The following is a 25132-nucleotide window of genomic DNA, read 5'->3' as shown; positions in this document are numbered from 1 at the left end:
GGAAAGTGTTTATTTTCTTTCGTAGTTTGGTTTCACACTTGTTATCTAAGTACAAAGTTTTCGTAATCTCAATGTAGGCTTATATTTTGGGGGTATTAAGCATAAATTCGTGACATTTTTTTTTTTTTGCAATATTCGTACAGTATCAATGCTATAGAAAGTTAATATGATAAAAAGCTTGGGAAGGAAAAGACCTCCATTTCACTTTTACAGTGGCTATCCATGAACATAAAAAAAGAAAGATTTTGTTGCTTTTCTTTGCCAGTTTGAATGCATCTTTGACCGCATACATATTTTTATTTTTATTTTCCTTCTTCGATGAGAGTCTAAAGATATCTATTTCCTTTTCACTGCTCAAAACCGTTTTACATTTCTTATATCGTTTTGCGGCATATACATTTGCCAGTTATCTACAATTTCTTTTAAATTCAATCTTGTAGAGGGGATTATTGTGTTCCTTTTTCCAAGTAAGTTACGATAGGTTACTAATAAATAGAGGTTTGAATCTCTTTATGCAGTGCAGTATTGTCTAATTTCTTCTTAAATGTTTCTAACAACTTTTAACATGTTCCAAATATGGCAAATAATTTCTATCTTTAAATGATATATCCGAATTAACTATTAGGTACCGTATCAGTGACTAAAAGGATAAATTATTTACAGAGAACGAAACTATGTTACGCAAGTTTTTTTAAACTTATTCAATTAATTTTAGTTTCATTAAAATTAAAAAAAAAGATTGGGTTCATCCTATTCACTTTATTATTATAGCTTAATTATTTACCAAAACTTCTAAATTGCATTAAAAGTTACAGAGAACGAAACCATACAACGTAAATGTAAACAAAGATGCCGAAATCTTAAATTTTATTAAAATTGAAAATGAATTATGTCATGTATTTCCATTTAAAAATCTATTAGAATATCCTAATAAACTATCAAAATGACTGAATTGCAGAGAAAATAACGGGCCAAAGGTCAAGAATAATTTACAGCGAACGAAACCATCGTGCGCAAATGTAAACAAAGATGGCGGATTCGGAGAGCACTTGTACCAGTGTCGACGACAGAACTGATGATCTAGTTTCACCTACACGAGATGCATTAGTTGACGGAATTGTAGGGCTGTTGAAACCGTGTTTAGATCAATTAGATGAGAGGGTTCGTGCTACTAGGTAAGTCTTCTAATACATAAAATTGATTGGTGGATACTGTGGGCGCTTTGCACAGACTAAAGTACCTTACCATAGAGTTTACCCTCCGTAAGTTAATTCAACATAACTGACTGTCGATTAACATAGACTAGATTAAACATCATTTGGCAATTGTGTTATTTGACTATATGGTAAATTTTCAGTTTACATCAAGGTTTGATTGGGGACATTGAAATGACATTTCTATACTATTGTACACAATATGGCAAAACACGATTTGAAGTACTTTTATTTAGTTCATGTTTTGGCGTGTCAACTACCATAACTGAAAGCTATGGGTTGCTAAGTATTGTCATCAATAGTATTTGAAAGACCTTAAGATACACCATATACGAGTCTTATTTGGGTAGTGAGAAGGTAGTCGGGTCATCGATTTTTCATCTGCCAAGATACTCGCCCACTTGGCTAGACACGTAGCGCAATATGTACTGTTTGCCAGAACAGAGGAGCGAGAGAAGATGTTTAATTGCGAGCGTAACTAGCCACGGCAGAGCGATGACCAGTAAGTTAATAATTAGCGTAAGTTCATTATCCTACATACTCTTAGATACGATAAGATATGGGTGACGACAATAGGAAGGATTTTCGTTTTCTATGTGAGCAGCAGGCCTGGCAACCCCGATCATCTACACATTTACCTCCTATTATTTTATGATATTAGAAGCCTTAGTAGTTGTGGGGACAGACCTGGTGTAAAATTTTAAGTTATGATTGAAAAGCCCCATTTTAAAAGGGAAACAAACACTAGAATGCCACCTAACCTAAGGTTCCTCACCTAACCTAATCAAGGAGCTGTATCCTTACTTACTTACCTATTGGGTAGGGCTATGCCCCCCTGTGACCCCCCCTCATATCAACTTTTATAAATTTCGTTGTTTTTTCCAGTCATCGTCATATAAAAAACCAGTCATCGTCATATAAAAAACCAGTTATCGTCTTGAAACATTGGAGCTTTAGTTTGGCATTCGTTCTGAATGCATAGAAAATGTGGTTTGTTCCCATACTAACAAACCTTCTGTTATTTATGTCAATATCCTTTCAGTGGCAGCTGGAGGTAGCCATTAAACTTTAATTGCGAGGTGGTAAGCCTGCATAACCGCTTAGCGGGTCGGCTTGGGGATACCCAATTAACTCTTTATATACTCTCACAGCGGTGAGAGACGCCAATTTTTCTTTTGGCTTAGTTGAGATTGGACATGTCCTCTCTCCTCCTGACTGTCGTTGGACTTTTTAATTTTTTACCTTCTCTTTGCAGGTGTGTGTGTCTTCTTCTGCGATCGCCTTCACCATGCGAATGTGTCCAGTGCCAGAGGGTGCTGCATGCGGGACCATGTCGTCGTTAGAGACCAACCTGCACTCTCTGTGTCCTATGTGCCAAGGGCATGTTTGCGAGCAGGGTTTGCCCTGCGCAATGTGTAGGGAGTGGTCTGCCTCCCAGTGGCAGCCTGAATTTCAGGCTGCCACTTTACTGCTCCCCAGTCCCCGATCCCCAGGCTCCCTGGCAAATGCATTCCAACAATGGTGGGACAACATCGACATCATTGCCTTTCCCCTGTTCTGTCTGATGAGAAGAGTACTCATCAAGACCAGAGCATCCAATAATCCCTTGATGACCATCATAGCTCCGCTATGGTATCACACAGAGTGGTCCCCAGACCTTCTGCAGCTCCTGATAGAGTTTCCGAGAGAATTCCCTCCACAATATGATCTACTCAAACAGCCACATGCGAACATATTCCCCAAAGCCATAGCTTTGCCACGACTTCACGCCTGTAGACTCACTCGGAAAGGATTTTCGTAGCAAGTTGCGAAACGGATGGCTGGATACCTTCAATGATCTTCAGCCTCAGTCTACCAGGCTAAGTGGACTGTCGCCACTATTCCAATAATAGAGCAAGTTCCTTGTGAACCTTCAGGAGGAAAAGCTTCTCTTGGTTTTGGCAGTGAAAGGTTACTGCTTAGCCTTGTGCCTTGCCTTTAAACTGAAAGGAGTCTATATTTCTTGTTTGTTGTAACTTTCTCTCCTCATACGAAGTTACGAGCTTACCTGTCCCCAGTCAGGAGTTAGACCTCTTCTTTGGAATGTGGTTCAGGATCTTCAGTCCCTGAAGGTGCTTCCTACGAACCATTACGCCAAGCAACAGATCGCCACCTCACTTTGAAGACGGTGTTCCTGCTCGCCTTGGCTTCAGCCAAAAGAGTTAGTGAACTGCGTGGTCTTTCTTATGACATCCCCCATTCAAGGGGATTGGGATAGGTAATTCACAGCTTCATCCTTTAGTTTATTGCTAACTCAAAATCCGAGAGTAGCAGATGCTAGATTTGGGCCCTTCCGGATTGGGAGTTTTCGTACTGTAATCCTTTATCCAGTAAGGAGTTTGAGGTATGACCTCAAAAGAACATCAGCAGCTCGCACCCAAGTGTCTGCACTCTTTGTCAGCATGGAGAAGGTCAAGAGGAGGATCCCGAAGAACACCATCTCTGCTTGGATTCGCAGGGTCATTGACCTAGCTCTGAATACTGATCTTCCTCCAACACAACAACCCAGATCTCATGATGTCAGGGGTATTGCAACATCCCTGTCGTTCAAAAGAAACTACTCTGTGGCGCAGGTATTACAAGTGGGTGTGTCGAAGTATTAGATGACCTTCACCGCCCACTGCTTGCAAAATGTGACCCTCAGGAACACGGAAACATTTTCCATTGGTCCTGTGGTGGCTGCAAAACAAGTGGTTTAGACACTGCAAGCTTCTTGATGGACAAGTAGCAGAGGGTTAAAGGCAAAGGTTACCTGGGATTAGTCGGGGATGAATGGTTAAGAATGACTGGCTCTTTCTTTTCTTCATCTTCCCCTCTCCTGAGAAATCAGCACTCAGGGCCCTCTGCAAAGCTGGCCTCACCTTTTGCAGGTAAACCATTTCCCCTCGTGTAACCTGGTATTGATTTAATATTTGTTGCGTCCGCATACCCTAAATGAGGGGGTTATTGGGTAATGTCTTAGGAACCCTCTGAAGATCCTATGACTCGGAAGAACTCTTATCTAAACAGTCACATTGCTAGTATCACGAGCACACAGCTTGCGTGGGTTGCGGATCGTGCATTGCACTGTTTTAGTGAGGTGTAGGGTTTCCACCATTTACGTGCAGAGCACATAAAATGGAAAACCCCGAGTCAAGGCCAAAAAGCCAGTTGGCACAGACTTCCACTCTCCTAAGGAGTAAGTCATCCTCCTATAAATAGCATTGGTTTTTATTAGTGATGGAACAAATGACAAATTAGAAAGTAATTTGTGCTTTTAAATATGTAATTGTTCCGTAACCGAAATACAAACCACGCTATTTACATTGGGTTTACTTTCGGCGTAACTGAAATTGACGAGCCAATAGATTTTAACGAGGGTTAACTACCCCCGCGCCAGTTAGCGGGGGTAGGGGAAGGGGTAGCTTGCTACCCCTCCCCCCCACACACCGGTGAGTTGTCTCACTTCACTTTTGGCTCGGACGATGTGCAGACGTGTCTGTCTATCGTCCTCGTTGACAGCCTTAATTTTTTTCTTTGCTTTTCCTCAGCTGTGTGCTTGGAAGTTGGCCTCGCCCTTTAGTTATCATCATGCGCAAGTTCCCTGGAATCGCCGGCCGCCCCTGCGCTACCTTCATGTCGGCGGTGGATACCGATCCTCACCCCCTTTGCCCGCAGTGTCGAGGCCAACGGTGTGACAGGGAAGTATATATGACATATATATGACATATCATATATAACTCTGGAAGTGCACGCAGGAGACCGTGTGCGCTGCTGCGCAGGTGAAGGATGACGAGCAGGAACGCGTGGGCGAGGAGGAGTTACATCCTTGCCCGCGTCCAGATCCGGAGTTCTAGGGCGCGAGCGAGGGCACGCAAGGACATATCTCTTTTGACATTACTTTTTTTAGAATGATTTATTGTTAATTTGTTCTCTTCAGTTATTTATTTCCTTATTTCCTTTCCTCACTGGGCTATTTTTCCCATTGGAGCCCCTGGGCTTATAGTATCTTGCTTTTCCAATTAGGGTTGTAGCTTGGATAGTAATAATAATAATAATAATAACGTGTAGGGAGTGGTCTGCCCCCCAGTGGGAGAGGTTTGCCCGCCGGCGTAAGAAGAAGTCCGTTCTCCTTCAGGGGTTGCCTTGAAGGAGGAAGGCTCCAGGGACTCTTCTTCCGCCGCCCAAACCTCCTCCGAAGCTCCCACTCGGCCGGCCTCTCGTGAGAGGCCTCCGAGTGGTAGCGCAGACCCTTGTTCTGTTTCCCGATCTCGGGGTGCGGGAGAGGGCGTCGCCTCCCATAGCGGGGCGGCTCCCCCTCCTCCCCCGGGGGAGGATTTTGATAACGTTGATAACTCTGTGTCTAACGATGATCTTTTTCAGCTTTGGGCTTCCTTGGGGCTTAAGGGCCTGCCCTCCAAGGAAGCCCTGTTTGACCTTATCCAGTTGGGGGCCGCTGTCAAACAGTCGCCGGTGATAGCAGTGGTAGATCCTCTGTCTATTGTCGACGTGGTGGTGGCAGAGGCTTATGACGGGTCTGGTCAAACCTCTGCGGCTCCTGATGTTGCGGACGTTGCTGAAGGCTCTCCTCCCCCTTCCGAACATCCTTCGAAGGGGAAGGTGGGTCCCACGGTCTCTCCTGCGGCTACGTCTCCCCCTCGGGGGAGCGCTCTGACTAAGACTCCTCTTCGAAGGACCGACGATCCTGATGACCTCCCTCGTGGCCGCCTTCGCCATAAGACTCGTCGTCCTCTTCGTCGTAGGGGCCTCCCGTCTCCCTATAAGGGAGTCAAGAGGCGCCTCTTCGAGTCGTCTCCTCCTCCGTCCTTTGATGAGGATCCTCCTCGCCGGGAGCAAACTGTAGCAGCCACGTCCTTAGACCTCTCCGGTGATCGTTCGCGATCTCCTACGCCTGCCAGACCTTCCACCTCCTGCGCAGATGGCCAGCAGACTTCTGAACTCGTCAGCCGACGGGCATTGGTCCCTTCGGGGCAAGGGGGTGTCTCCCACGGTGTGGGGGCTTCCCTTGCGTGTCAGGGTTCCCCTGTGCGTTCACGCGTAGTAGCACGTAAGCGCTCTCCATCCTTGCCGTCTCCTGACTCACCTCGCCAGCGCTCTCCTGATCGCCAGCGTTCTCCTGCTCGCCAGCGCTCTCCTGTGGACAACCTCCTGTTCCTGTTGCGCGCCCAGTGCGCCATCGGTCACCTGAGCGCACAAGATCTCCTGCTCGTCAGCGCGCACCTGCGCATCCAGTTCCTGACACGCGCCTTGCGTGCCCTCGCTCGCCCACGCGCCCTAGAACTCCGGATCTGGACGCGGGCAAGGATGTAACTCCTCCTCGCCCACGCGTTCCTGCTCGTCATCCTTCACCTGCGCAGCAGCGCACACGGTCTCCTGCGTGCACATCCAGAGTTCCTGCGCGCCTTCTGTTCCTGAGCCCGTTCGCGAGCGTTCGCCTTTGCGCGTCACGCCACCTGTTCCTGCGCAGCAGTCTACGCGTCGTCTTCCTGCGCGCCAGCAATCTCCAGCGCGTCAGCGATCTCCAACGCGTCAGCGATCTCCAGCACGTCAGCGATCTCCTGCGCGTCAGCGCTCCCCTGAGCCTCGGTGATCTCCTGAGCGCCCGCGCGATCTATCGCCTGCGTGCAAGCGCTCTCCTACGCGTCGGCGCCACTTGGATCTGGATAGACATAGGTCTCCTGCGACCAGCTCGCCCACGCGCGGTCGTTCGCCTGCGTGTTCTACGCACCATCGCTCTCCAGCGCCAGCGTTTACCGACGCGCTATCGTTCGCCGACTCGCCATCGCTCGCCCACGCGTCACAGGTCTCCAGGACACCATCGTTCTCCTGGGCCTTGCCTTTCTCCTGGCTTTCAGCGATCTCCTGTGCGCCCGAGCGTTCCTTCGCCCACGCGCGCCCATCGTTTCCGCGCTCGTTTATCTCCGCGCGGCTACGCGCCCGCACTCCAGTAGCCCCTCGCGCGCGATCCATTGTAACCTCCCCTGCACCTGCGCGACCCCTGTTCTCGTCGGGTTCCGCAGCTCGTGGCGGCAGCAGGGACGCGTGTTTCCAGGTCGCAGTCAGGATCACCTCCGCGCAAGCGCAGGTCTCTCTCGCAGGACAAGGAAGAATCGTCGGAGAGGTCAAGGCAACTTTCTTCCCCTTCTTTTTTGCAGGTAGGCCCAGTTGCGTCCACTCTGAAGGGTCAGATCCCCTTCCCTCAAGCGGGAATTACGGACACTGCGTCCGTATCTCGTCAGTCCTGGTTTGGTCCTCTGATGAGAGCGGTAGTGAAGACTATGAAGCCGGCACTCGCCGATCTGGGACTCAAGCCAAGGACAGACTCGCCCCCGCTGAAGAGAAGGAGAGGAGTGGACTTCGTGGTGACTTCTCCCAGGGAGAAGTTGGTTCCTAAGAGGTCCGCCAGGAAGGCTCCATCCCCTTCGCAGTCGTTTTCTCCTTCTCCTATGGACGAGGCTTTTCCATCCTCAGGAGAATCCAGCGAGGCGGCGGTCTTTCCCTCGGCACCAAGGGGGGAGTTTCCTCCTCGTGGAAGGGAACCGACTAGCGTGGAAGGTACCTTCCAGACCTCTTTGCTGGAGTCTTGTATCCCGCCCAGGAGGGAACCCAAGGACTCCAAGACGATTCCGAATTCGTCAGGAACCAGCCAAACCCAGGGAGAACGTCCACGTGTCTCCCCAGGAAGAGCTTCCGGGGACAGGAGACTTAGCTGCCAGTCCGCAGGGAGGAGAGCAGCACGAGTCTGAGCATGCCTTCTGGCAGGTCTTGAGCCTGATGAGGCAGCTCAACAGGTTCTAGGACCCGGAGATCGCCCCTCGTGAAGGCAAGGACACGGTCCTGGATCAGGTCTATGGAACTCAGAAGCCCCCAAAGGCCAGCGCGGCCCTGCCCTGGTCCCAGGGGGTGAAGAGTGCCAGAGACAGGGTCAACACTCAGCTCGCAGACCTCGCCTCATCCAGTCGTTCCTCTGCCGGGAACAGACTCCTCCCACCTCCTCGTTTACAGCAGAGGAGGTATTTTGAGATCATGGGGGAGTCTAGCCTCGCTCTTCCCCTCCACCATTCCGTGGAAATGCTCACTATGGGAGTTCCACTTGAGAAGCTCTCCGCCCGGCAGGTGACATTCTCGGCGTCGGAGATCCCGAGCCAGGAGAAGGTTGCGAAGTGCGCCATGCAGGCTACTTCGTGGCTGGATTCTCTTGGCATCCTATTGCGCTCTGAGGATCTGTCTAAGGAGAGCAATAGGAAGGCCCTGGAGACCTTCCTCCTCTCGGGCACTCGCTCCATCGAGTATTTGGCACACCAGGTTACCAACCTGTGGGCCAACTCGGTGCTGAAGCGTCGTGATGCGGTGACCGAGAAGATCCACCCGAAGGTCCCCGCCGTGGATGTCTGCAGGCTCAGACACTCCTCCATCCTTGGGGGAAGTTTGTTTGAGCCCCAGGATATGGAATGCACAGCTGAGAGGTGGAGGAAGTCTAGCCAAGACTCGCTCCTCCAAAGGGCCCTCGCATCTCGGCCCTACAAGCTTCCAGTTCCGCAGCAACATCAGCAGCACCCTCGCAGGACACCGAAGCAGGCGCCGGCAGCTAAGAAAGTGGTGTCTAAGCCCCAGCCCTTTCCTGTCAAGGACAAGAGGGGCGGTAAGTCCTCCAGGGGAGGCAAGACTCCTAGAGGGAGCGGCCGCGGCCGTAAACGCTAGGAGTGGCAGTCCCCCCGCGTGTCCACCTGGGGGGGGATGCCTACAGAGTTGCGTGCACAGGTGGCAGCAACATGGGGCCGATTCTTGGACGGTCTCCGTGATCGGCCAAGGTTATCGCGTCCCATTCACGACATCTCAACCTCCCCTGACAGCGAATCCAGTGTCGTTGAGCTCCTATGCCATGGGATCGGCAAAGGGGCTAGCCCTTCGGGCAGAAGTCGAGACCATGCTCAAGAAGGATGCTCTCCAGGAGGTCGTCGACGGGTCCCCAGGCTTCTTCAGTCGACTCTTTCTTGTAAAGAAGGTCTGGAGGCTGGAGACCTGTCATCGACCTCTCAGCTCTGAACAAGTTTGTCAAGCAAACTCCGTTCAGCATGGAGACAACGGACACGGTCAGACTTGCGGTGAGACCACAAGACTTCATGTGCACACTGGATCTGAAGGACTCGTACTTCCAGATCCCTATCCATCCGTCTTCCAGGAAGTACTTGAGATTCAGCCTAGACAGCAAGACCTACCAGTTCAAGGTGCTGTGCTTCGGTCTCTCCACAGCACCTCAGGTGTTCACCAGAGTGTTTACCCTGATTTCGTCTTGGGCGCACAGGAACGGCATCCGTCTCCTCCGATATCTGGACGACTGGCTGATCCCAGCAGACTCGGAGTCGACCCTTCTTCGACACCGAGACAGGCTCTTGGGACTTTGCCAAGATCTGGGGATCGTGGTAAATCTCGAAGTCCTCTCTGCAGCCGTCCCAACGACTGGTTTATCTAGGCATGTTATTAGACACCAATCTCCACAAAGCCTTTCCATCAGACGACAGGATAGCAAGGCTGAGGAGGGTGGCAGAACCCTTCCTCAGTTGGGAAGAGCTTCCAGCCCAATCGTGGTTGCGTCTTTTAGGTCACCTAGCCTCCCTGGCCCCCTGGCCCGTCTGGTCCCGAAAGGCTGTCTCAGGATGAGATCCCTGCAATGGCGGCTCAAGTCCCGGTGGAGTCAATGATCCGATTCCCCGGACTTTCTGGTCCCGATAGGACCCTCGGAACAGACGGACCTGCGGTGGTGGCTGATCGACGAGAACCTGCGAAAGGGAGTGGATCTTCTCGTCCTTCCCCCGGAATTGACGCTGTTTTCGTACGCGTCAAAAGAAGGATGGGGGGGCCCACATTCTGAACCAGAGGGCCTCAGGCCTTTGGTCAGAATCAGAAAAGTACCTTCACATCAACCTGCTAGAGATGAAGGCCGTATTCCTGGCTCTTCAACAGTTCCAACGGACCCTGGCGGGCCACTCCGTGGTGGTGATGAGCGACAACACCACGGTAGTGGCTTATATCAACAAGCAAGGAGGTACTTTTTCACATCAGCTATCGCATCTTGCAGTAGAGATTCTGAGGTGGACCGAAGTCCACTCGATAGCACTATCAGCTCGCTTCATTCCTGGCAAGAGGAATCTGCTCGCCGACAGTCTGAGCAGGGCTTCGCAGATAGTGAGTACCGAGTGGTCTTTGGATCCTCAGATAGCCAACAAAGTCCTGACTTTGTGGGGTTCCCCGATGGTGGATCTGTTCGCGACAGCCTTGAATTTCAAGCTGCCCCTGTACTGCTCCCCAGTCCCGGACCCCAAGGCTCTCTGGCAAGATGCTTTCCAACAACGGTGGGACAACATCGACGTGTACGCCTTCCCACCGTTCTGTCTGATGAGAAGGGTGCTCAACAGGACCAGACTATCGGTCAACTTCTCTATGACTCTGATAGCTCCGCTATGGCATCACGCAGAGTGGTTCCCGGACCTTCTGCAGCTCCTGACGGAGCTTCCGAGAGAGCTTCCCCCACGACACGAGCTACTCAGACAGCCACATTGCAACATCTTCCACAAAGCCGTAGCCTCGCTTCGGCTTCACGCCTGGAGACTATCCAGCGTCTCCTCACGGAGAGAGGCTTTTCGCAACAGGTTGCGGAGAGAATGTCTCGTCACCTGCGAAAATCCTCTGCGGGAGTCTACCAGGCGAAGTGGAGAGTCTTCTGTGGTTGGTGTCGTGGGAGGGGTATCTCTCCACTCGATGCCACTATTCCAGCAATAGTGGAGTTTCTCGTTTATTTGCGGGAGGAAATGCGCCTTTCGGTCTCGGCGGTGAAAGGCTATCGCTCAGCCTTAAGCCTGGCTTTTAGGCTGAAAGGAGTGGGCATTTCTTCCTCGCTAGAACTCTCTCTACTCATACGTAGCTATGAGCTTACCTGCCTTCAGTCGGAAGTGAGACCTCCTCCATGAAACGTGGTTCGGGTTCTCAGGGCTCTTAAGAGACCTCCCTTCGAACCATTACGCCAGGCCTCTGATCGCCACCTGACTTGGAAGACGGCTTTCCTACTCGCATTAGCCTCTGCCAAACGAGTTAGTGAACTTCATGGTCTCTCGTACGACATCGCCCATTCAAGGGGATGGGGGAGGTAACGTTCAGGTTCGTCCCTGAGTTTGTTGCCAAGACTCAGAACCCTGGAGTGCCGGACCCACGGTTCGACTCTTTTAGGGTCACGAGTCTCTGTTCTGTAGCAAGCGACCCAGACCATCTGCTATTATGCCCTGTGAGGAGTCTGAGGCGTTACTTTAAGAGGACAGCTGCAGTTCGTCCCCGCGTGCAAGCGTTGTTTGTTAGCACAGGCAGGACGAAGAGGAGGGTCACCAAGAACACCATCTCGGCTTGGATTCGAAGGGTCATCCACCACGCCTTGAATCCTGACCCTCCTCCGTCACGTCGCCCTAGGGCACACGACGTCAGGGGCATTGCTACGTCCCAGGCCTTCAAGAGAAACTTCTCTGTGACGCAGGTGCTTCAAGCTGTGGTCTGGAAGCATCAAACGACCTTCACAGCCCACTACCTGCAGGACGTGACCCACAGGAGCCTCGATACCTTTTCTATCGGCCCTGTGGTGGCTGCACAACAGCTGGTCTAACCTCAGGCTCCTTGATGGACAAGTAGCAGAAGGTTGAGGGGGTTGTTACCCGGTTTTAGTCTGCGTGAATGAAAGAGTATGTCTGGCCCTTACTTCTTTCTTCATCCTCCCCTCTCTTGGGGAAAGCAGCATCCTGGTCTCCGCATAGCTGACCTCAACCTCTGCAGGTAAACCATGCTCCCTTGTGTTCCTAGTATTAAGTTTAATACTGTCGTGTCCCCCATACCCTGACGAGGTGGTATTGGGAACGTCCTAGCCTAGATTCCTATCTAAAGGACTCAAGGTCAACTTCCTAGGACGAGTTACTCTCTATTCCTCCACACACAACTTACGTAGGCCACACGTACTTGTGAGGCGCAGGGACTCCTTCTCTCGAGTGCTGCTCACTCGGAGTCTGAGTCCCCGGGTAAAGCCAAAGCCAGTAAGGCTGGGGACTTTCCAACCTTTCTAAGGGGTAAGTCACCCAATGTAAATAGCGTGGTTTATATTTCGGTTACGGAACAAATGACAAATTCGTATTTTTCCTAACCATACAAACCTTAGCTATTTATACATATTTGCCCGCCAGCCCTGTCCCCCAAGACAAGTCCTACCTCTAAGTGAAGTGAGACAACTCACCGGTGTGTGGGGGGGAAGGGTAGCAAGCTACCCCTTCCCCTACCCCCGCTAACTAGCGTGGGGATAGTTAACCCTCGTTAAAATCTATTGGCTCGTCAATTTCAGCTACGCCGAAAGTAAACCCAATGTAAATAGCTAAGGTTTGTATGGTTAGGAAAAATACAAATTATCTCCGAATTTGTCATCTTCCCTGGTAGTTACATATACAGTAGGGTCCCGAATTATGCGAGAATTTGGTCAATCAATGACCTCGTATAAATGGAAAATCGCATATTTCGAAACACACAACAAATAGAACTAATTCCATTGGGGCCATGGCAACCAGCAACTTGCCTATTCAAACGTGTTCACCACCCATTTCCAATACTTTCTATGTACTATACTGTATTCTTCTATAATATCAAATTGTTCTTGTAAATAAACCAAACATTTAATATACCTTAAAGTTCTAATAACTTGAAAAAAGGGTTAAAATTATAACCAGGACGGGTGTAAACACCGTATATTTCCCGTTTTAACACGACCCAAAATACAGTCAAATTTTAATGTTTGTCATATCTATTGTGTAAGACAACTGGTGAATAGCAAAACCATCACTGTATAGAGTAGCTTTTGTTGTATCATTGAAAATCCTGAATTATCAAAATAAAGGTGATTTTCATATCATACGTTTCCTAAACACACCAAAAAGCACAATAAGAAATGACGACCATTGTTGTGTTTACGTTTATCTCTGATCACTTGAAGAAACGAACGCTTTTATGAATAGTACTTACCTGGCAGTTATATATATATAGCTGAGTCTCCGACTTCGGCAGAATTTAATCGAAAATCGCGGCAACCGCCTGGTGGTGGTTGTGTGGTTAGATGGTTAACAACCCTTACAGGGTGGTACTTGGAATCATTCCCATTTTCTGTTCCTCAGATTATTTCTGCCGGCCGGATCGACAACATCGTTGGTCCGCCATTTAGAGTTTTTTCGGATCGCTTTCCCTTCATCGCCTTTTTGGACTTCGTTTTTGGTGAAGTACACTGTGTTGGGATTTGGCAATCTTGTTTGTTTTTTGTTTTTTGTCTTTTTTCCTTTCTTATCATGAGTGAAAAAATTTATTTTCGTATTTGTGCGAATGATTTTTGCAAGGTGAGGTTGCCGAAAGTGTCGGTTGACCCTCACACTATCTGTATGGGTTGCAGGGGGTTTGAATGTGCTCTAGATAATAGGTGCAAGGAATGCGAGGTTTTAAATGATATAATTGGTTAGCTATGAAGCGCTATGTGCGCAAACTTGAGGTTGATAGAGTTAGGAGAGCTAAATCAAAGTCAAAGTCTGCTAGTGAGCCTAGCTTAGATTTATCTATTGACCCTTTAATTGTAACCTCTTTGGAAGTTATTCCTTCCCCGAATGAAGTAACTCCTGCCCCTTCTACAGGATCTGTGCCTACGGATGACCCTAGGTATGCTAAATTAGCTGCTGAATTAGTGGCCATTAAAGCACAATTGGAGGCCTTTAAAGGTAAGGGTGTAAGTGAAATTAGTGCTTGTGAAAGTGCAGTGGAGGTGGCGACTGATCGAATCTGTCATACCCCTAGGTCTAGACCTCTACCAAGCTCCCAGGACCAAGGGAGAAGGTACGTCAAAAGCCGAAAGGGGGTGAGAGGTGATTATCCTCGGTCAGTCGTCGCCTCAGACAGTCCTGTTGCGATCTCCCAGGCTGCTCTTGACCGCCGTAGAAAAGGCGTGTCGGATACGTTTGTGTCTTCGCCTGATCGTTCTCCCAGACGTAATTGGCGTTACGAATCAAGACCAATGAAGAGAGGGTGGAACCGGGATGTGCAGTTTCGCTCTCCCTCTCCCGGTTCGAGTAGCCGAGATCCTGATCCTTCGGAAGACGATTTCGATGTTGTTCCTGTTAAGAGGGCGAAACAAAGAGTCCTTAGCCCAGTTAATCCTGCTAAACTCCCTGCTTCTTCTGCCAGCGCTCCCAGTCAAGCCGTACGACAACTGCCGTCTTCAGCACCGCGAGAGCCAGCGGAGGTTGCTAAAGCTTTCATGGTTGTTATGCAGAAACAACTTTCATCGTTAGTTCAAGCTTTCAGCCACCCTTCTCAGTCCGTCAGACGTAAGGACGTCTCTTTGCCTGTTAAGAGATCTTCTTCTAAGAGAGAACTTAGTATCTCTCCCAAGAAACCTCTGCGCACTTCGTCGGCCATACGACAACGCACACCCTCTTCATCGGCACGCTGCCAGGAATTTCCTTCCCTCCTCTCTCGGCGCCAGGACGATACTGCCTCTCGTTCTCGGCGCCAGGACGATTCCGTTTCTAATTCGAAACGCCAGGATGTTACCGCCTCGTTTCTTAGGAAACAGGATGAATGCAGTCTGCATTTTCAAGGCGAAGGCAGCCTGCATCTTCGGGACGATTCCGTTTCTCGTCATCGTGGCGATACCGCTTCTCGTCATCGTGACGATACCGCTTCTCGTCATCGTGACGATACCGCTTCTCGTCATCGTGACGATACCGCTTCTCGTCATCGTGACGATACCGCTTCTCGTCATCATGACGATACCGCTTCGCGCGATACCGACTGGATGTTAGCGGCGCTCGGTGTCAGACTGCTGGCAGCCCAACTCTTCAGGTTGTTATCCTTGAGCAGGACCTCGAAGATATTTCGGAAGAGGAAGAAAAACCTGCCGACTCTTCTAGTGATTATAAGGTTCTTTCTCGCTCTCTTTTGGAACTTTATGGGGAGGAATTTCAACCTTCGGCCCCTCGTTCTCCTCAGTCTCAATTTACCAGGAAGAAGGCTACTAAGTCTTCGGCCTTCATCAAAATGAAACTTTCAATTTCGGCCAGGAAAGCTCTCGCTAAGGTGGATGATTGGATGAAGGAACGGAGACAAGCTGTCAAGACCACCTTTTCTTTTCCACCATCTCGGCTCGCTTCCAAGGCCGGTATGTGGTATGAGACAGGGGAACCTTTTGGGGTTAGGAGTGCCTTCCTCCTCCCAAGGTGACTTCTCGGCTCTTGTGGACGCGGCAAGAAGGCATGCTTTAAACTCTGCCAAGGTGATGTGGTCCATGTCGGAGCTTGATCACCTCGTCAAGGGAATTTTCAGGGTTTTCGAGGTTTTCAGCTTCCTGGACTGGTCTCTCGGGACTCTGGCCAGGAAGTCTGAACTCCTGGAGGACACGAAGGACCTGACGAGTATCATGTCCTGCATGGACAAAGCTCTAAGGGATGGAGCGAATGAATTGGCTTCCCTTTTCTCAGCAGGGGTCTTAAAGAAGAGGGTCCTTTTGTGCTCCTTCACCTCTAGATCTGTGACTGTTGCCCAGAAGTCGGAGCTGCTTTACGCCCCTTTTTCACGTCATCTTTTTCCTGAAGCTCTGGTCATATATCTCCCTTTCTCTGGCACAGAAGGCTACTCAGGACCTTTTGTCTCGGTCTGCTAGGAAGACCTTACCTGTTGCTTCTGCTCCTCTGAAGAAGGAAGAGAAGTTTCAACAGCCCTTTCGGGGCAGGACCTCCTCGAGAGCGGATTTTAGGGGGTGAAGACAAGAGTCAGGGCCAAGGACCAGCAGAGGTGCGTGTAGGCCCCGGTCCAAAAAATGAGATGGAAGTCCTCCAGACACCAGTAGGGGCAAGACTGTCTCATTTTTGGCAGTCTTGGAAAAGGAGAGGGGCGGACAACTGGTCGCTCTCAGTCGTCAAGGAAGGTTACAAGATCCCCTTTTTAAAGAAACCACCTCTCTCAGACACTCCCCTAGCCTTAGTGGCTCAGTACACCGACGCGGGGAAACGAGAGGCTCTTCTGGAGCTAGTCGACCAGATGTTGGTCAAGGGAGCAATAGAGCCGGTTCAAGACCTCGCCTCCCCAGGCTTTTACAATCGCCTGTTTCTGGTTCCCAAGAACTCAGGTGGATGGAGACCAGTCCTAGATGTCAGCTCTCTGAACGCCTTCGTGGAGAAAACTAAGTTCTCCATGGAGACGACTCAGTCAGTGCTGGCTGCAGTTCGTCCAGGCGACTGGATGGTATCTCTCGACCTGCAGGACGCTTATTTTCACGTCCCCATTCAACCGTCTTCGAGGAGATTTCTGAGATTTATGTTCCAGGGCAAGTGCTTCTAATTCAGGGCACTTTGCTTCGGTCTCAGCACAGCTCCCCAAGTTTTCACCAGACTAATGGCGAATGTGGCAGGCTGGTTACACCAGGAGGGGATAAGGGTATCCTTTTATCTAGACGACTGGCTGATCCGGTCACAGTCGAAAGAAAAATGTCTGGACGACCTAATGAAGACGTATACGATGACTCAGGACCTGGGACTCATCGTCAACTGGGGGAAGTCTCAGACCGAGCCGAATCAGACTATTCTCTATTTGGGGATAGTTCTGAATTCAGTTCTTTTTCAGGCTTCTCCCTCCCAGGAGAGGCAGACCAGGTGCCTGGACAAAGTCAAAGACTTTTTAAGGAAGCAGGAATGCTCAGCGAAGGAGTGGATGAATCTGCTGGGAACTCTATCCTCCCTGGAGCAGTTTGTCCTGTTGGGGAGACTGCACCTAAGGCCTCTGCAACACTTCCTCGCAAAGGTTTGGAACAGAAAGATCCAGGACACTTTTTCTTTTCCCATTCCGACAAAGATCAAGGATCTTTTGATGTGGTGGCTGGACCCAGCTCTGTTGGGAAAAGGGATCTCCTTGTTCAAGAAGAACCCCGACCTAGTGTTATTCTCAGACGCGTTCGAGTCAGGCTGGGGAGCAACACTAGGGAACAAATAGGTCTCAGGTATTTGGGAAGGGAGTCAGATCAGTTGGCATATCAACAGGAAGGAATTGATGGCCATTTTGTTAGGGCTCAAGGCCTTCAAAACCTCGGTGTCAGGAAAGACTGTGGAGGTCAATTCCGACAACATCGCAGCTCTCGCGTACATAAGGAAGCAAGGGGGAACTCACTCCCTCTCTCTGTTCTCAACTGCGAGAGAGCTTCTCCTTTGGGCGAACGAGAACGAGACCCAGCTGTTGACAAGGTTTGTTCAAGGGCAGAGAAACATCAGGGCAGACATGCTCAGCAGGAGGGGACAAGTCCTTCCCACAGAGTGGACTCTCAACCCGCATGTCTGTCGGAGCCTCTGGAAGCTGTGGGGCAGACCTGTGATAGACCTTTTCGCCTCCGGTCTAAACAAGAGGATCCCCAACTACTGCTCCCTAGTCCCGGACGAGGAAGCTGTTGCAGTGGACGCCTTCTTGATGGATTGGACGGGGCTGGACATGTATGCCTTTCCCCGTTCAAGATCATCAATCTGGTGGTCAGGAAATTCACTCTCCTCGATTCGGGACGAATGATCCTAGTGGCTTCATTTTGGCCTGCGAGGGAATGGTTCACTGAAGTGATAGGGTTGCTGATGGACTTTCCAAGAAGACACCCGGCAAGTCCAGATCTTCTCAGACAACCCCACTTTGAGAGATTTCACCAAAACCCCCTCGCTCTCAATCTGACTGCCTTCAGACTGTCGAGAAGCTCGTTAGATCTCGAGGCTTTTCGGCACAAGCGGCGAAAGCTATTGCCAGGGCAAGGAGGATCTCTTCACAAAGAGTCTACCAGTCAAAGTGGGAGACCTTTAGAGCTTGGTGCAGGAGGCGCAAGGTTTCCTCGTCCTCTACCTCTCTAAGCCAGATTGCAGACTTTCTTTTGTACCTCAGGCAGGATGCTAAGCTGGCTGTATCTACCATTAAAGGATACAGGAGCATGCTCTCAACCGTCTTTAGGCATAGAGGCTTAGAGTTATCTCAGAATAAGGACTTGCAGGACCTCATTAGGTCTTTTGAGACAACGAAGCAGGTGCACTTAAGACCCCCTTCTTGGAACCTGGATGTGGTGCCTAAGTTTTTGTGCTCCAGGAAGTTTGAGCCTATCTCGCAAGCTTCTCTGCGAGATGTGACTAAGAAAACCCTCTTCCTTTTGACTCTAGCGACTGCCAGGAGGATCAGCGAGGTCCAAGCATTCGAGAAGCGTGTAGGCTTCACCCTAAATGGAGCGGTTTGTGCCTTGAGGTTCGACTTTCTTGCCAAGAATGAGAACCCTTCGAAACCCTGGCCCAGGACTTTTGAAGTCCCTAACCTCACGAATCTAGTGGGTCAGGAACAGGAAAGCCTCCTCTGCCCGGTTAGGGCTTATTTGGCCCACACTAAGAGCGTGAGGGGTGCTTCCAACTCCTTATGGTGTTCGGTGAAGGATCCTCAAAAACCCCTGTCAAAGAACGCTTTGTCCTTTTTCCTGAGGGAAACTATTAGGGAAGCCCACCTCTTTTGTGAGGAAGGAAACTTCGCCCTGTTAAAAGTACGGGCTCACGAAGTAAGGGCCATTGCTGCTTCGCTGGCATACTGGAAAAATATGTCAGTTAAGCAGATCATGGACGCAACGTTCTGGAGGAGCAACTCTGTCTTCGCTTTTCATTACCTCAGAGAGGTAAGAGTGGACTATGACAAGTGCTATACCTTGGGCCCATACATAGCTGCGGCTTCTGTATTAGGCAAAGGAGTTACTACCCCCACTCAACTTTAGTTTATGTACTTGTATATGGGTTTGTGTTTTTTATGGTTGTCTGAGGTCCTCGTCTTGTGGTACGGTTCCCTCAGTCCAGATAGATAGTTTATATCTATTTCTGCAAGGTTAGTTGGTTAGCTTTAGTAAGGTTGCAGGTTTTTATTATATGGGAAGGTAGTTTCTGAAGTCTAGTCAAGTTGTTGGTCCTACCCCTTTGACAGACTCGATTGAGTTTTTTTGCAGCATTGCAGGCTTACTCCTGGATAAACACTCCTAAGGGAAAGCTACTCTAGAGGCAGTTACCTTTGAAGTCAGCTACCTTAGCAGGTAAGGAATCAAGGTGTTTGTTCTCCTACAACTCTTTTGTTGTTTTTCTGTCTGTTTCCCTCCTCCAAATGTGTGAATCAGCTATATATATATATATATAACTGCCAGGTAAGTACTATTCATAAAAATGGAGTTTTTATGATAAAACAAAGCTTTATGAATACTTACCTGGCAGTTATATATATATTTTAAACCCCACCCACCTCCCCTCAGGAGACAGGTCGGGCAAAGATAATCTGAGGAACAGAAAACGGGAATGATTCCAAGTACCACCCTGTAAGGGTTGTTAACCACCTAACCGCACAACCACCACAAGGCGATTGCCGCGATTTTCGATTAAATTCTGCCGAAGTCGGAGACTCAGCTATATATATATAACTGCCAGGTAAGTATTCATAAAACTTTGTTTTATCATAAAAACTCCATATTTATAGGGTCGCAAAAGTGTAATCACTCACCGGCACACACATACTACGGAGAGAGAGAGAGAGAGAGAGAGAGAGAGAGAGAGAGAGAGAGAGAGAGAGAGAGAGAGAGAGAGTTGTCCCTTTGCTTTTGTTGCTTATCCAGGCGTAAGATTTACGATTGAAGATAAAAAGAACCCATTAGAATATTCAGTATTATGTAGCCATATGAAATGAAATAATAGTAGTATTAATTGTTTTTTTTACTCCACCATTTAATTAATATCCCTACTTTTAACTATAAATACAAATTATAAGCATAAATAAATGATATTAACTTTGAAAAATTATCAGGGCAAAAAAAGCGTGACGGTACGTTAGCTGCAACCTGGTCTAGGGGGGACGCTTAACAGGTTAAGGGATCCAGACAATGGGGCAGGATAACTTTGAGGTTCGTGCTATTCCTTTAGGATGGATGCGAAATCTTTTTCCTAGTGAAACCTCCTTTGTTAGTTACTCTGATAAGACCTCTCTGCCAAACAGACTTTGCAACATCAAATGTCTCTCTTTTGGGAGAGGGAGGCTTTTATCCGGTCCTGGATGTAACTGCTCTCAATGCCTTCGTTCAGAAGGCAAAGTTCTCCATGAAGACATCGAAATCATGAACTACAGTATTTAAAGTCTCATGTCAGCCTGGTCACAAGGCGAAGCAGAGTCTGACTGTTTTTGCCTTCAGGCAGTAGAGCCAGACTACATAACTTCTGGCAATCTTGGGAGAAGAGGGGAGCAGACCTTTGGTTAGTACATCTTCTGAAGGAGGATTACAATTTTCTTTCATAGGAAAACCTCCTTTAGTTTTAGCTCCAATAGATCTCTCTCACAGTTCTAGAGAGGAGTTTAAGAGGCAAGCTTTGCATTTAAACTTTTGCTAAATGTAGCAGAATACTGCACTCAAGAGACATCAGAGCCTCCCTGTATTTGGACGATTGATTTATCAGAGCTCTTTCTTACGATCTTCATGAAGGATTTTCAGATAACTTTGAACCTTTCAGGACGCTCGGCGCCCCGTCTTTCAGGACGCTCGACGTCGGAGATCCTGAAGGAGGCATGACATTGAACATGAGAACTTCGGACTTCGTGGTGACACTAGTCGAATCGAATGTCGAGATCAAGGACGCCTTAGTTCCGATCTCTTTGATCATGAAAGTTTTTTTTCGAGCGTCTAGCCTTAGTACAACGCGGCGACATAGGCGGTGATCTGGGTTTCCTTGACGCCAGGAGTCAGGACCTTAAATACTTCCGTTAGATCTTCTGTCACCATCACAAAAAATACTTTATTTAAGGATGGTGATTCAGAGTCAAGTTTTTTCGGGCTTTTACGTCTCCTCTTAGAACGGAGCAAGCCCTCTTGAAACTGCAATCTTTCTAAGATACAGAAGTGTTCTGCGAGGAAGTGGATGAGTGTGTTGGGAAACCTCTCCTCTTGGGGAGGGGGTTTTTTCCCTGGGAAGACTGATTCTTTCTTGGTGACCATTGTTATGTCACTGTTCATCCTAGTTTTCCTGGACCAGGGTTCGATTCCCGGCCAGTCAGAAACTAGACGCTATGATCCTTATGTGAGTTATCTTTATTCTCTCCATTTCAACCTCAATCATTTTTGGACAAGGAGAAGGTCTTGAGTCGATATGCATCTCTTTTAGGATGCTATAAGAAGTTGCCTTCAGTGGTGGTTCGATCCAGTCAAACTTTCGGAAGGTCACCCCTTTTGAACCGAGGATCTTAGACCTTGTGTTGTGTCTCCTCACCTCGGTTTTGGGGTGGGACCAACACTAGATAGTTGGAAGCTTCGGGACTTTGGACAGAGGATCAGAAGAGCTTCCTCATCACCCCAAGGAACTGTTGACAGTCCAGTTGGCTCTCAAAAAGCTTTGAAGGGTCAGTTTGGAACACAGTGGTGCAGGTCTATGCCGATCACACCACCGAATAGGCTTTCATTGCCAAGCAAGACGGAACCCACACGAGGTTCCTTTTCGAGACTGAGAGGAGTCTTCTCATCTGGGCTAAGGAGAAGAATGTATTCCTTCTAACAAGGTTCTTTAAAAAAGAGAACTTCTGGAAGAACAGTCTCAGCTGGAGAATGGACACTCCATCGAGAAATCTGCAAGAATCTGTGGCGACTTTGGTGTCGTTCTTGTATAGTCGTCCTATTCGTGACTTGACAAAGAGACTAGAATCTTACTGCTCTCCAGTGCCAGATCTTGAAGCAGTCCACATAGACGCTTTCCTATTAGTCTGGTCCAATCTGGATGTGTACGTTTTCCTTGTTCTATTTCCTTACAAGGTGACACAAAAGTTTGTGGCCCACGAAAGGATCAGGTGACTTTAGTGGCCTTCTTTTGGCCCTCAAGAGGATGGTTCACAAAGATACTGGAATGGATGGTGGACTCTCCTAGAAGTCTTCCATTAAGAGTAGTTTTACTCAAACAACCTCTCTTGGAAAGTTACCCTTCTAGTCTCCAAGCTTTTCTTCTGGCTACCTTCAGCCTTTTGAAACCTCACAGGATCTAGACGTTTTTGAAAGAGGCAGCTAAGTCTTTTATAAGTGCAATAAGAACTTCTGCCATCAGGATTTATCAATCCAAGTGGGAAGCTTTAGAGAATGGTGCAGAGTCAACTCTGTTTTTCTCTTCCAGTATCTCTACAACTCAGATTGCTGACTTCCTGTTTTACCTTCGAAGGAAGCTCATTTGTTCATCCTCTTCCATCAAGGGATACAGGTGTGTGTTAGCAACTGTTGTCAGACACAGTATCTTGGACCTTTCGATTGATAAAGTCCTACAGGAACTTCTCAACTTGTTTGAAACATCAAACAACCAGGATTCACCAGCTTGGATCCTGGACTCAATCCTGAAGTTCCTTATGAGTGACAAGCTTGAGCACTTGCTTTCATCTTCATTTTAAGGACCTCACAATGAAAACTATTTTTTTTTGTTAGTCTGGTGACATCTAAAAGAATCGGTTAATTCATACGTTTAGTAAAACGTTGCTTTCGAGATAACGTAGCTATCTGCTCATTGCAGTTAGGCTTTCTCGCCAGGAATGACCGCCTTTCTCAACCTTGACCTAAGGCTTTTGAGTTTCCGAATTTTTCGGATATGGTTGGCGAGGAGTTGGAGAGAGTCCTGTGTCCAGTAAGAACCCTGAAATTCTACCCAGCAGTATGAAAGAGTTGCGAGGCAAGTCAAAAGCTCTTTGGTGCTCGATTAAGAAGCCCTCGTTATCAGATGTCAAGAATGTCCTTCCATTCTTCATCAGACTCTTATAAGAGAGGCTCATATACATTACAGTGAGACTGGCCTCAAGTTTTTAAGGTCAAGACACATGAGGTTAGTACTATAACAACTTGAATGACCTTCAAGCAGGATAGATTGTGGTGGGGTATTATGGACACAACCTTTTGGGGGAGTAAATCTGTGTTTACTTCACACTATTTTAATCGTGTCCAGACTCTTTATGAGGACTGCTACACTCTGGGACCATTCGTGATAGCGAGTGCAGTAGTGGGTGAAGGATCCACCACTACGTTCCCATAATCCCATTAACCTTTTCTTCTCTTGGAACTTTTATTTGTTTTTATGGTTGTTTGTGGAGACTGTCAGTCTTCCAAAATCATTGATTTTAGTCAGGTGGTCAATTTTGTTCCTTGAAGAGTCCCCGGAACTGGTTATTTGAGGAGTTTCTGTCATAATGAGGTATATACACCGGTTTGACAGTCCCTACGAGATCTTCAGGCCCTGGGAGGATCGCTGGATCTCATAAGGCTAGCAGACATAATGAGACAGAGAATCATTGAAGTCAGCTTCCTTATCAGGTACGAACCCTTAATTGTTCCGTAACCGAAATACAACCCACGCTATTTACATAGGGTATTACTTTCGGCGTAGCTGAAATGGCGAGCCATTATATTTTTAACGAGGGTTAACTACCCCTGCGCTAGTTAGCAGGGGTAGGGGAGGGGTAGCTAGCTACCCCTCCCCCCTGACTCACTTCGCTTTTGGCTCGGACGATGAACGGATGTCTCTGTTCCCGTCCTCGCATGGCAGCCATTTATTGTTTTGTCTTTACTTAATTACTTACTTTTCTTTACGCATATATATATGTAAACATATTTTTATGTTTATGTATATATTTGAGTATAGAAATCAGTAAGTTTCCTTTTCAGTGTTCGTGCTGTGTGTGTGTGTGTGTGTGTGTACGATATCACCGTGTGGCCGCCGGCAGTCAGGCCACTACGTTGTAATTTCATGGACCGCGATCTCTTCCTTGGTCCTTCGGTCGCCTCCTTCCACGGGTGCCGTGGGGAGTCGTCATCGCTGGACTTATTATTCTGTTCTCCGCTACTCCTCTTTTCCTACGGGGAAGGTGGGGTTCAGCGTAGGAAAGCGAGAGTGTAGTTGACTACGGTCTCTCTCTCTCTCTCTCTGGAGGTCGTTCACCTTTTACTACATTTTCTACGTACTGTACTACTAAAGCTCCTCCGTGCTGTTGGAGTTGCTACTCAGTACTTTTTATCTCAATTAATTTTTTTTATTATTAAAGCTAATTGTATTTGTTAACTTTTCAGCTTTTTTTTTAACGTTTCCCTTCGGGGTGTTTCGTTCTTACTTTTAGTGAACATTCTTTAATGAATTGCATATTTATAACTGTTATAATTCAGTTTTTGGTTACAATTCTCGCCCTTTCCCCTTCCCGTGAGTGTAGGTGGGGTTGGGGCTCTTGCCTGTTATGTAATTCTTGTGTTCTTTTCCCTTGGGTTTCCTCTTCGGAGTCTTCCCGGGGGAATGAATGTTAACTAATTACTTTTTATTTTCACAGTTAACGATCTGTTTTCCGTTTCCCTAATGTGACAACGAAGCAGAGCTGTCTTGTTGGGACTCGGGGAGTCGGCTGTTGCTGCCTCCGCTATAGGACTTCGTCAGGGGCGTGTCTCTTCCTGGAAGTTCTCCTGAGGCACCCGACAGCTCTTCAGTTCATCTTAGAACACTCAAGAGGTTCGCCTCCTTGGGTGGGTAACTTCCATTCCGAGGGAGGTTACCTGCCCAGGTTTGAGTTTCTTTCCCTTTCGGGGGAAACTTCTCTTACCTTTAATAATTATGATATGTTCCTGGTCCTCTGGCGGTTTTGCTCTTGGTGCTGAGCGACCGCTTCTGTAACCTTGCTCAAGGGGCTGAGCGGTTACTTCTCGGACCATAGTTTTTGTGTGACTATGCTCTTGGTGCTGAGCGGTCCCACCTGCAGCTACGCTCAAGGGGCTGAGCAGCTGCAGGAGCGCCTCTTCG

The 25132-nt window shown here is 48.4% G+C and overlaps 1 protein-coding gene across 1 annotated transcript in view; it reads left to right on the top strand.

Annotated features, from left to right (window-relative positions):
• Window positions 1–1017: 1017 nt before the first annotated feature.
• Window positions 1018–25132, top strand: part of Snapin (SNAP associated protein) — a 214111-nt gene continuing 189996 nt past the window's right edge. The window contains exon 1 of the mRNA XM_068384529.1: window positions 1018–1175. Within this exon, the coding sequence (XP_068240630.1) occupies window positions 1030–1175 (146 nt within the window). The 5' untranslated portion in view covers window positions 1018–1029. The remainder of the gene's footprint in view (window positions 1176–25132) is intronic.

Source organism: Palaemon carinicauda, chromosome 12 (assembly GCF_036898095.1).
Source record: "Palaemon carinicauda isolate YSFRI2023 chromosome 12, ASM3689809v2, whole genome shotgun sequence".
Lineage (NCBI taxonomy): Eukaryota > Metazoa > Arthropoda > Malacostraca > Decapoda > Palaemonidae > Palaemon > Palaemon carinicauda.
This window is presented reverse-complemented; position numbering and strand designations above follow the sequence as displayed.